General features: G+C 42.7%; 1 protein-coding gene across 1 annotated transcript; it reads left to right on the top strand.

Annotated features, from left to right (window-relative positions):
* Positions 1–4,829: 4,829 nt before the first annotated feature.
* LOC124654775 (lipid phosphate phosphatase 2-like) lies at positions 4,830–9,848 on the top strand. The gene is made up of 8 exons (XM_047193762.1): positions 4,830–4,888; positions 7,430–7,651; positions 7,751–7,838; positions 7,916–8,025; positions 8,153–8,246; positions 8,913–9,101; positions 9,206–9,265; positions 9,352–9,848. Exons 2-8 carry the CDS (start codon positions 7,436–7,438, stop codon positions 9,546–9,548), a joined length of 954 nt encoding a protein of 317 aa, XP_047049718.1. The 5' UTR covers positions 4,830–4,888; positions 7,430–7,435; the 3' UTR covers positions 9,549–9,848.
* Positions 9,849–12,427: the final 2,579 nt, after the last annotated feature.

Below are 12,427 nucleotides of genomic sequence, written 5' to 3'. Positions count from 1 at the left end.
CCTGGGCACGCGGCTGGGAAACTACTACTTCCCACGCCAAATCTTCCTCCAATCCGGACGAAAATTTCGCCGGATTTGGGCGTGGGGAGCGCCAACGAGTGGGGATGCTCTTAGCTTGGTACCATGAAACTAGCCAACTAGGCTCATATGATATCCAAATAGATCATGGATGGAAGCAAGCCCCTTTGTTTTGGGTGCTCTAGTCTGTACCTACTCAGGATATAATACAGTTGCAATCCAGTTCATGAATGACAGGGAGTTTTGTTTTTGTTTGTTTTGTCACGAGCATATGTTCATGAATGAGGCTGAAGTTTCCTTGGAAAAGTGGCACTTTGTGTTGGACTGCACTGTTCTATATCCTGGCAGTTGCCGTACTGGTGTCAATCGGTTTACAGATCGATTCATTCAAATGTGATTTGACATTTGTGGACGAACATGTTGTGCGCAGTTGTTGATGACAGGTTGAACCCATGATGTTTTTTTTCACATTGAGGCCATATGACAGTAGCAGTTTTTGTTCATGAAAATTAGATAGAAAGAGCATGTCACTTAGTATTAAGTTACTCAACTATGTTCCCTAGATTTGCTCCAGTTGAACATAGATACGGCAAAACATTACGCTATATATCGTGCTTGCCAGGAAGCATGAGGCCAGACAGCTGCATGCGGAGTCGTTCATCCTGTCGTGCTCTTGCGAATTCTTACTTGCCCCACGAACTGCACTGTCAGCCACAATTGGATTTGGTCACCTTAAAATATGGGGAAGCAAGTCCGGCTGGTATACGGACGAGCATTGGCAATTTTTCCGTGGTGAGTTGGTGTGGTCGCATATGAAGCAGGTCAGCTTTTCTTTGGAGAAGTAGCAGGTCGCACTGATGCCGTTTTATGTGAAAAAAGATGGTCAACTGCGTGCATCCTTGACGGTTAAGATCTTGTTCAGTCTGAGGCAAATCCGCTGGATTTCATGTGTATTGTGGGATATTATATCTCATTTAAGTTGAAAATTCCTCCTGATACTCTCCAATCCACTTGGGGTGGGGATTAACCGAACATCGCCTAAGAGATTTATTAAACCCCAAACTGAAAATAATAATTGCAGTCTCAAGTGAGATTGAGGATAGTTTCTAGTATTTAATATTAATTTTGAAAACTTTTTATCTGCTACAACATCCATCCATAATGTAGTTTCCCTGTCGTGATGTGTGAGTGAAATACCAGACCTGATATAAGTTCGGTGACCAAACACTAAAAAAATCAAGGGAACCCTCCTTTCCATATTAGTTGTTGCTGACTCAGATGTGTCAAGAGACCTTTTATATATAGATACATTCAAATCTGCGAATTCATATGGAATGTAGGGAGTAAAATTTTGTAACATCTAAAGTTGTGTACCTTTCATTAATGTGGATGTATATAGAACTTGAAAACATTAATTTATAAATACTACTATTTTTTTTATCCTATATAAAGCAATTAATTTACATGTGTTTTATATGAGGCACTCCGAAGTCCCCTGCCTCCCATGTCGCTCCCGCTCGGGTGACTCCGGAGGCCACCTAGAAACCCTAACCACGCCCCTCCCAACGCTGTCCGGCCAGGCCGCTACCGTCGTCGACGCCGACGGCGGTGGCGGCCCCCGTCCCGCCAAATGGTGAAGGGCAGAGGCGGCGCGTCCAGCGGTGCGTCCGAGCGGGGAGGCGCGGCGGGCGGGCCTAGTGGTTCTGCGGAGGAGACAGCGAGGCGGCGGGGCGCTGGACACCGGCAGTTGGATAAAGGTGGCAGTCCTAGGTTTCCTCTTCTGCGAAGATGGTGAACATCCAGAAGTTGGTCCCTCATCTGGCCGGAGTGGTGAGTTCCGGAAGGCACCGCCAGCGAAAGTAACCGTGCGCCTTATGCCTGGAGTTTGCTGGATCGGCTGGTATTCGGCCGTGCGCATCCATGCTTTTATTCCGACCGTTTGGTTCTGGAAGGAGCGGCGCAAAGCTCTGTTCTGTGTTGCCATCAGATGACATTCTAGGCCATGGTGAAGTCAGAGATGGAGAATATCACGAAAACCTGCTTGGAGGACTAACAATGGAGGTTCGAGTCTCTGTGATGTTGAGGGACTTGCTTAGTGTTCTGGCTTTCGCAGCAGCAGTATGCAAGCGGAGGTGGCAGTACAAGTGAAGTCCAGAGTCTTACATTTCAGTGTGAAAATCCAATGTCTGGCCTTAATTGGTTGTGGCTGGCAATGGCCTTGTTGAATGCATTGTTTTGAGAGCGAGGACTATCTTCAGGGTGAAAACTTAAAATCTTCGGATCGGATGACGACGACGCTTGTGTGCTATTCTTTTGTTGGAGGCGTCGCTTTTGGAGAACCTGTAGTTGAGGTGTTGTTTTGTTGGTGGTTGTATTGTTGCTGCTATAGCTGGAATACCGTAGGATCTTTATTTTCTTAATTTTTCTTTTTCTTTTTTGGCTGTGTGCCATTAGAGTATTACGTTGTTGCAGAGACCGGGTGTAATTGGTACCTCCAGATATTAATATATTTTCCTTTATCGAAAAATGTGTTTTATACGAATGGGAAAGTATTCATATTTTCCTGATTGCATGTTCTCATCTTGTTCCAGTAGCCACACACGAGTGACCATTTGGAACCTCCTCAAAATAGTATGAAACTCTAAAACGCAAACCACCACCGAAACAGAGGCGGAGGCAGCAATCTATCCGTCGCTACTTTAATTGGCCATGCCTAAAAAATCTTGCTGCCTCCGCTACTGCACCTAAACCTAGTTTATGTGGTTCAGTTGTAACTTGAAAGTACGGATTATACTTTTTTCTGACACTTTTGGCAATGTATTCCGTGACTTACCATCAACATGGTGATTATAGTAATGTTTACAAAATAAGAATTTCTTGATACGAAATAATGAGACACCTAGAGTAGCGACGAAGCTCATAATGAATAAATTAAGAGATGCATAATTAGCAAAAGAAACCCCACACGCCAGCCCAGGATCACTAAAGGAAGGGAAGATATTCAAAGCTAAGACGTACTAAAGCAAAATTCTTGAAAAAACCCTAAAAAAAGCCTGCGGCAACAACTGGATGTACCCCACAAGAGAAGGAGTTAATGTCTTTCCAAAAGAAGAAATATATATTAGAAGGAACCTCTAAAGTTGCAAGCAACTCCTCTTTTATATATAAGCCAGCAAACCATAATTTCCTATATTTCAGTCCCTCCACCAGACTGAGGAAATGCCGCCAACTTTGGATTCGTGTAGAAAATGGAAACACAAAGAAATTGAATTTTCTTTTGGTTTAATGGCATTGTAGATACTGAGCCAAGCTGAGCTTCCTTCGAGCTCGTTAAAACTACGATTTAGCTCGACTCGTCAAAATAATGAGCTCAGATTTAAGATCGGCCTGACTCGGCAGGCTTGCGAGTTGGCTCGGTTAACTTACTACAAGTGCGAACATGAGCATACGTGAGAACGACTAATAATTCTCATACAAATATAGAACTAGAACAATAATAGTCCTTGCGCACTTCCACGACTAATAATTCTCATACACCAGTGAACACTTGGAACCTCCTCAAAATAGTATGAAGAAATTAATGAGACACGTGTACATAATGAAGAAATTAAGGGATGCATTCTTAGCAAAAGAAGCCCCACACGCAAGCCAGGATCACTAAACCAAGGGAAGATATTCAAAGCTAAAACCTACTAAAGCGAAATTCTTGAAAAAACCCTAAAAAAAGCATGCGGCATGAACTGAATGTATCCCACAAGAGAAGGATTTAACGTCTTTCCAAAAGAAGAAATATTAGAAGGACCCTCTAAAATAGCAAACAACTCCTCTTTTATATTTCTCTTTTGTCCTACAAGCCATCAAACCACAATTTCCTATATTTCACCCCCCCTCCACCCGCCCAGAAAATACCACAACTTTGGATTCATGTGCAGTAGAAAATGAACTTTGGATCCATGTAGAAAATGGAAACATAAAAAAAATTCAAAAAAAATGTCGTTTTAATGGCATTGTAGTAGATAACGAGCCAAGCCGAGCTTCCTTCGATCTCGCTAAAACTATGATTTAGCCAGACTCATCAAAATAACAAGCTTAGATATGAAATCGGCCCGACTCGGTGGGCTTGCGAGTTTGCTCGTTACCTTACTGTAAGTGGGCGAAAATGAGCATACATGAGAATAATTAATAATTCTCATGCAAATATAGAACTAGAACAACAATAGTCCTTGCGCACAACCTGCTCAAAGGGTAGATGGATGAAAGAAGATAGCAGCTCTATATCATTAGGGATGCAAGGAATATCGGCGCCCATCTATGGGAAATTTCAGGCTCTGTATTTGGACTAGTACAACAGCCCAAACGAATAGCTCGTAAACTTAACTTGTCTGGTTTGGTGCAAGGACGAGTCAAATTTGCTACTCCTTCGTGCTACACCTGTAATCTTGTTCGAAATCGTTGGAAATTTCAAATCAGTTGTTCGCTGGAAAATCTGGTCCGGTTTTTTTCCAAGAAAAAAGAAAACCTGGTCTGGTCTGGTCTGGCGTGGCGGGCCGCCGCCCAGTAGCAGTCAACAAAGGCGCCATCCAGAGCAGGGGTGGTCCAGTCCAGGGCAGAGCGGTCTCCAACGCGTGCTGCGTGACGGTTCATCGGTATCCATCCAACGGTTCGAAACCGCATTTCAAAACACAGTTCGCCATTCCCCTTCTTCCTTCCTCCCCCACTTTCCCCCAAAACACAGAGCAATAATTCCCTCCACTGCCCCCCACTCCCGGAAATCCCACGCGCCTCACCGCCGGCGGCGCCGCCGCGGAAGGCACGACCTCCGCTCCGGCAGAGCTGGAGATCCGACTCGGGCCCGCCTCTTCCTTCGCCGGTAAGCAAACCCTAGCTCCCGATTCTTCAAACCACCACCACCATGTTTTTTTTTTTCTTCTAATTCTTCCTTCGGTATCTGTCCTTTGCCGCGGCCGCGGGCAACCGATTCCAAGAATATTTCCGCCCTCCTTAATTTATCCCCGCCAAGTCAGTTGCCGCGGGTTTCGAATCCTGTTTGTTACTCCCGCAGCCCACAAATCCGCGGGGTTTAGGTTAGCTTCTTGTTGGTACCCAGAGCGGAGAACCGATCTCCGCGAACCGCGCACTCGGGATTGATTCGGTGCTGCATACTACTGGTACGTCCCGCCGTGGTGCCTAGTGGGCGGCCAACTGCCCGTACCGACGGTTTGTTAAAGTGGCACTGCCGATACGTAGCTGGCCTTGTCGGTCTTACCTACTCCCCGTTGGCTTGGAAATCTCGACATAGGGCCAGTCATGTCGCTGTTTCAATTGCTACCGATTTTTGTACAGCGCCACTAGTTTAAGTGGTTGACTTACCGGGCCACATGGCAAAATATTGGTAGAGCAGTTTCCGAGGATCAGTGGCTGAACCAGCCAGCCGCCGCAAGTTTTGGGTACGTGGGGTTTAGGTTAGTTTCAGTCTGGTGTGGCCAGGACCCAGGGTGAGCATTTTTTGCTCCGTTGCTCGCGAGATTTGGTCGTGTTGAAGTTTGCAGAGGTCTGTTTTGCCGGAGTCACCCCTGTGTTTTATAAGTTCGTAATTCAGTATTTTCCGTTCTGTTTGTTGGCTTCGGATAGAACTTCTTTTTGACTTTTTCACTGTATATTTGTTAGTTGTTGGGTATCTCCTGCTTCGAGTAGGATTTTCTAGTTATTTTTGGCTTGTTTGACCCTTTTACTCCTTCAGCCTTGACAGTCTTTCATGTATGTTGATGCTGATAGTCAGATTATTCAAAGTTATGTTTGCAGTCTTCTTTCATTGTTCTATGACTACTACTCCATAGTAAATTTGCATTCGCAAATGTTTTGCTGAACCTATGAAATAAAGCCAAGCTAAATCTTACATTCATAACAGCACGGCAATACTGAGTGCACTATTTGTTAATATATGTTCAAAGTTTTGTGGTTGAATATGAATATCAAGCTCTGCAGTTTTTCATTTGACGAGTGTTTTAATAGCTAGAGGTGTCATAGGAGTTCCTTCCTAAGCTCTGGCACCATAAAACAAAACATTTGTAGGACTACAAATTTATCCCTACCAAGCACTGCTTGGTTCTGCAGTCAATTCCTTACTATGGTCAGAGTAGCTGCTCTCTACAAGCTTCTCATTCTAGTTTATATATCCCTGTTTCTATGTGCCGGTATATGTTCAATTGTTCATCCTGCCTGTCATGTTTTTTTTCAGATCTTCCAGGTCCATTAGATTGACTTTCTAAATCTTCGTGATCCAATCAGATTGTTCCACACAATTATAGTCATTATGTGACCTTATAATCTAACTTAAGATTTTATTTCAAAGTATTATGGTATCATGAGCTCCTTATGAATACTGATTAGAGGGATGTGCTAAATTTCCATGCCTAACAGTATCATTGCATGTATCCTGATGGTTTTAGCAGACAGTTGAGTTAAGTGCAGCAGGTCAAACGTTCCTGCCATTTAAGCTGATGGTTTTGTGGGCATTCTGTAAATTCGATCTTTAATGGTTTGTTGGTGATCACCAATATTATTAGAATAACGGACATACAGACTATTTCTGAGCATAATAATGATTTATTTATCCCCGCACATGTCAGTGTACTGTGATGATTTGTAAGTTGTTACCTAGAACACTTCGCCCAACCGATAAAATTTATATTACTAAGTCCTAGATAAATCATGTTGAGTTGTTTATAATGGCCTTCTCAAGTGGTTTTATGTTAGGAATCTGATTTGGTTCCAGTTTTGTTTTCTCCCTAGTATAGAATATTTGCACTATGAAATTATAGTTTATTGTTCACCATGAAAATTAGTATTTATCACTGTGATTTGTGGTTTTAATATGCACATTTTGCCCAGGTGATAAAATTTGTAATCCAAATTCCTAGATAAACCAAGTTGACATTGGCTTTCTAATAGTTTGCTTGGCCCAGAATATTCATGATCCCTATGGTGGGCTCTTTCGGTTTTCATGTTTTGGTTTGACAATTGACCCTCAGTCACTGGGTTCATGCGTAAAATATGCTGTATATAAGTTTGATAATTGAAAACTATAGCCTGTGAATATGTTTCCAACTAAGTTCGCAAGTATGATTATACTACATTAATGTACTAATTATTCTGACAAAACAACTGGTGTGTGATGGTATGTATTGAAGGATCTAGAGGATTGCTTACAAACTCCATCCAAGAAGAATTAACATTGTTTTCATTTCAAAAAGCTACAACTGCAAGTATTTGTGTTCCTTGTTTTTTCTTAATTTCACTTGAAATTTGTTCTCTTCTGTTTGGTTAATTGTAGCTGCATTACATACCACCTATCTTGTAGTTATTGCAACTTTAATCATCAGTTTGTTGTGTTGGTCCATTTTGTTTGTAGGACATAATGACGGATATCCAGTTAGGGTGTTACACTATAAAGTCCCATGGAGCCAAAGTGGCAAGAATCCACATGTATGACTGGATAATACTCCTCCTCCTTGCTGTCATAGATGGACTGTTGAATATAATTGAGCCTTTTCACCGTTTCGTGGGGAAGGACATGATGACTGACTTGAGATATCCATTGAAGGGCAACACAGTGCCCTTTTGGGCTGTTCCGGTGTGTTGCTGTGCCCCTAAGTTTGGTTCTTGCATCACTTACATTAGTTTTGTGCCATTCAAAAAGTGTGTTTCAATCTGGAACTCTTCTGATCTGCAGATCATTGGAATTGTATTACCGTGTTTCATCTTTGGTGGGATTTACTTCAAAAAGAAGAATTTCTATGATTTGCACCATGGCATACTGGGTATTTGCATATTCTTTAGCATTAGAGTATGTTGATATAGTATGGGCAAGTTAATTCTAAACAGAGTTATTTTGCAGGTATTCTTTATTCAGTGCTCATAACTGCGGTGATTACTGATGCAATTAAGGATGGAGTTGGGCGACCACGTCCAGATTTCTTCTGGCGCTGTTTCCCAGATGGAAAGGATGTAAGAACAAGATTAGCCAAGAACAGTTATTCATGTCACGAGCTCATCTGTGTTGACCTGTCCATTGTTCAATTGTTCTTATCATTTATGGAAATCCATATTGACCATACCTCATCACTTATTTCAGGTTTATGATAATGTCACTACTGGTGTTCTGTGCCATGGGGAGAAGAGTGTCATCAAAGAAGGTCACAAGAGCTTCCCAAGTGGACACTCATCATGTAAGTGATTACATAAATTCTAAATAGACCCAGTGTAGCCTACCGTCTTTGGCTGATATAAGATGGTCGAAAGCCAAAAGTTGAAGCCTAGGAAATTTGGTGCAAAGGAGGTCATCAGCTCACTTACCAAATCAGAAAAGAGTAGCTTCACTCAGTGGTGACATAACTTGTAGTCTTTAGAAGTTTGAAATGCAGTCAGATCTAACAACTCAAGTAATTAATTGAAATATCAGGGAATTATGTTTATTTAATATCTTAATAACATACTTCTAATCTCCTTACAACCCTCTTTTCAAATTATGAAGAATTACACTATATGGTTCTCATTTGTTAGTTATGACACTATGGTTGATGACTTTATTTGTCTCTCCATACAATGTATTTGTTGTAAAACAATACTATGGTTGCCAGTCATTCTTAATATTATTAAAATTGTGCTGAGTTCACGCAACTTTCATTCAAAAACCTGGAGGAGAGCAGTTTGGCGGCATTTGCTAGTCTTAATTGAATCGACAAGTTTTTAGGGCAATGCATATGAAAACAACATGCCTTTATCTTTCATTAGCCACATGTACCGTCTATGGTAGTTTCATTACGATTCGTGGAAATGGGGTGTGGCCAGGTCATCTAACAATTGCTTTTTCACTTCTTGTTAAACTACTTCAGGGTCTTTCGCTGGCCTAGGCTTCCTTGCGTGGTACTTAACTGGGAAGATAGCAGTTTTTGACCGTAAAGGTCATATTGCAAAACTGTGCATCATGGTTCTGCCTCTACTTACTGCTGCACTAGTTGCTGTTTCTCGAGTGGATGACTACTGGCATCACTGGCAGGATGTATTTGCAGGATCTATTATAGGTTAGTCATTTTCTGTAGTTCTGTAAATATGTAAAAGATGATCTTCTATGGTCCTGAGTACACATAATAAATTTCTCTGTTGTTGTGACCTATTCCCTTTGCAGGTCTCACAGTGGCGTCATTTTGTTACCTGCAATTTTTCCCATATCCTTACGATACAGATGGTATTGTACCTCCTTTTACTTGTTTTGCCTCTGATTTTTGTGTTTTATCAGTTTTTTTTTATGATACAGTAACAATTTCCTTGCAGCATTGTGGCCTCATGCGTACACCCTCCAGTTGGCTGAGACACGCGCCAGTGGCATTGCAGCAAACTCCTTTAGTGTGCGGCCCTCAGAGATCGAGGCCACCAATATTCCGGAAGGGGATGGGCATGGTGGGATCGGCCTAAGAGACACTAGTCCCATTCTAGAAGACATGGAGGCTGGCAGGAGATATGAAAACTAGGAGTGGACCAAGCGATTCCCTTGAATGCCATGATGGTCTTGAGTTTCAGGAGTTTGGATTATTTTTGGGTGCATGTTGCAGGCTACCTGGGAGATGTTTTAGTGCACACAGTTCGGTGTATTATACAGCTGTTGTTTGGGGCCACCTCTATGGGTTTTCAGTGCTTATTTTCTGTTAGCTGGATAGTTAGCCTTGTTAAGGACCGGCTGTAAATTACCTAGTGAATGTTGCTGCTTCCTTGTGGATGATGACATTGTGCATAACTTGTCGCTCTTTCTGCCTCGATTTGATTGGTTGATCTGCCTGGTTTCAGAGGTGGTATGATGATTCTCTTATTTAGTCTGCTATTCTATACAGCGAAGCCAGAAGCGAAAAGCTTGTTGGTTGCTCATCAGGCCAAATTTGCTGAATTGCTCTAACCACATCTCATTGAACTGACAAGGCTGAACGTATCCCAACCTAAGGTAAGGTTCTGGCATTCTAATTATTCTTGAAGTTTCTTCGGAAGATGGCATGAAAGGTTCTGATACTGTTAGCATGTTCCAAGCCCCTAGCCTTTATAGCAGTGGCTGTTGTTTAGCATTTCACCGTTGGAACTCACAAACCAATATTGCATCAGTCTTTGGTTCCAAAGAGAAAATTAGGCTAGTTCCAAGACCAAGGTTCACATCGAAGGTATTATCCAACTCGAATGCGCACTAGTTGAAAGACAAGGAAGATATGGCCCGTCTCAGAGGCAGGTGCAGAATGCTCTACGCACAGGGCCTCCAAAATCAGAGGGCCCCCAAATTTTCATATTTAGCTATTAATTAGTATACTCCTAATAAAAGGATTAGATGGGCCTATTAAATGCATTGACCCATTGTAGTACTACTGCTTAGGAACTTGCCACGCGCAATTAACTCCACATGCCTACGAGGGTCCAACTCACGCACGCTTCCCTTTCTCTATCTCTTCTTATCTTTTTTTACTTTGATGACTATTTCTCATACAACATGACGGCAGATCTTCCAAGTTTCTTCGCAGCAGCTCCTACGCCAGATTTAATTCCATCACTACTTTCACTGAATAAATTGTTGATACAATGAATAAATTTAAGATCCGTTGCAGACTCCACCCTCAATACACCATCTAACTAATTGAACATTTTATCTCAAGAAATGCGAGAAGAATATCATGTTTAAGACAGTACTTTTGAATTCTGAGATTGTTTTCCCACTAGATGTAATTCGTCCAAAAAAAAATTATACCACCTGATAATAAATCTTTACTATTAAATTCCAGTTGGTCGTACGTCATACAACGCGTTTGCTGAGGAGATTGGAAGCATCCTGTACGTCCAATATAACATCGACCCCTCCGCTTAACATCGGTCCGTCAGATCCACACCGTAAGGTCGCTCTTTCCTTCCCGTGTTAGTGCAATCACTGTTTGGGAAAAGCGAAAGGATCGCTGGAATCACGGGAAAGCAAAACGGAATATTGAGGAATTAATGCCAAATTAATTTTGTTTCCAAACCGGAAATACTCTGCACAGGCCATAGGCTAAAGATGTCATCCTCCCTCCCTGCTCTCTGGCTTCGTTCATTTCTCTGGTCTTCTCCTCTTCCTCGTTTCTCCAATCGTCGGCGTGGCAGCGAAGAGTACAAGGCTAGGCCTCGTCGGCGGGAACTAGGGCCGGCGGCGGTGGCTCTCAGGCGAACAAGCAAGGTCGGGGCAGCCGGGCGGCTGGGCGGGTGCAGCGGCTCGCAAGGGCAGGGGCGGGTGTGGCGGCTCGTAGGTGCGGCGGCGACGGCTCGCAGGCGAGGCGGCCGTGCAAACACGGGGCGGGTGCGGCGGCGAGAATCAGGAAGGAGGTGGCGGAAATCAGGTAGCCGGTACCTGTCCACTCCAATTTGGCCTCCTTCCCCATCCGATTTGGCCTCCTTTCTCTCCAATTTTCCAACGTGAGAAGAACTGTGCTGAATCTGTTTACTCCGATTTTGACCAGGGGGCTGCTACTAATTCAAGATGATCATAGAAGCCAATTTTGATGGGCCAATGTATGAGAGAGATCAACTGAGGATTAAATGGACTTAACGAGTTTTGATAATTTTGATCAATGCTTTATGAAGTTGATCGTGTTTCTGAAAATATATTTTTGTTTCACAACCCTGGTGTCTCTTGTAAGTAGTATAAGCACATATATTCTTGTTTTCTTCCTCGAGGAACTTACACAATTACACAATACATAGTTACTGAAGTTCACAAGCATGAAATTCCGCTCTAAAAGGTATCCTAATGTCACTTTGTTCAAATCCTATGATTTCCATCGAAGCTCCACTTATGTCTGTACTAGCTTATATTGCAGGACGTCAAAGCTACACTTATGTATGTAGCTTATATCGCGGGACTAAAGTTTGCTTATGTATCAACCTCTCCAAGGGACGACTGCAGGTGCAGGTCCTTGCAGTTATGGCGTGCTCCACCATCTACGTGCGGGAAAGGCGAATAAGCGGCCAGAGGGAGATGAGATAAAAGAGAGCCAGACTTGGTTCACCTTCTGGTGTACTATCAGCGACGATCCCATCATGCACAGAAGGTTGTAGTCCCACACCTCTTTAATGGGATCAAGCGAGTGTCTCCATTACAATTCCCAACACTAACAGTTCAATAGTTCTTGAGTTTGCGATTTGGTGCCGTCCTCTAAAACTTTCTCAAGATTGTTACCAGTTTTCTTGTATGCCTTGTTCCAAAAAATTCTTATGGAGGAGGAGGAGGAGGAGGAGGAGCTCATGGGAGCAAAAACGAGGATTTAAAAGTCAGGAGGGAGATCTTATGGGATATTTCAAGATTCACTTCTTGTTACCAAATGTATTGTTCCACAAAAAAGCTGCACTT

The sequence above is a fragment of the Lolium rigidum genome, chromosome 5 (genome assembly GCF_022539505.1).
Source record: "Lolium rigidum isolate FL_2022 chromosome 5, APGP_CSIRO_Lrig_0.1, whole genome shotgun sequence".
NCBI lineage: Eukaryota > Viridiplantae > Streptophyta > Magnoliopsida > Poales > Poaceae > Lolium > Lolium rigidum.
Note: the sequence above shows the minus strand (reverse complement) of the source record. Positions and strands in the feature narration are given on the sequence as shown.

Bases quoted from the DNA above. Each gene is read 5' to 3' on its own strand.
- LOC124654775 (XM_047193762.1), top strand. From the start codon at position 7,436: ATGACGGATATCCAGTTAGGGTGTTACACTATAAAGTCCCATGGAGCC. The intron at 8,026-8,152 runs GTAAGAACAAGA...CACTTATTTCAG, and splicing joins GTTTCCCAGATGGAAAGGAT to GTTTATGATAATGTCACTAC. The intron at 9,266-9,351 runs GTATTGTACCTC...ATTTCCTTGCAG, and splicing joins ATATCCTTACGATACAGATG to CATTGTGGCCTCATGCGTAC.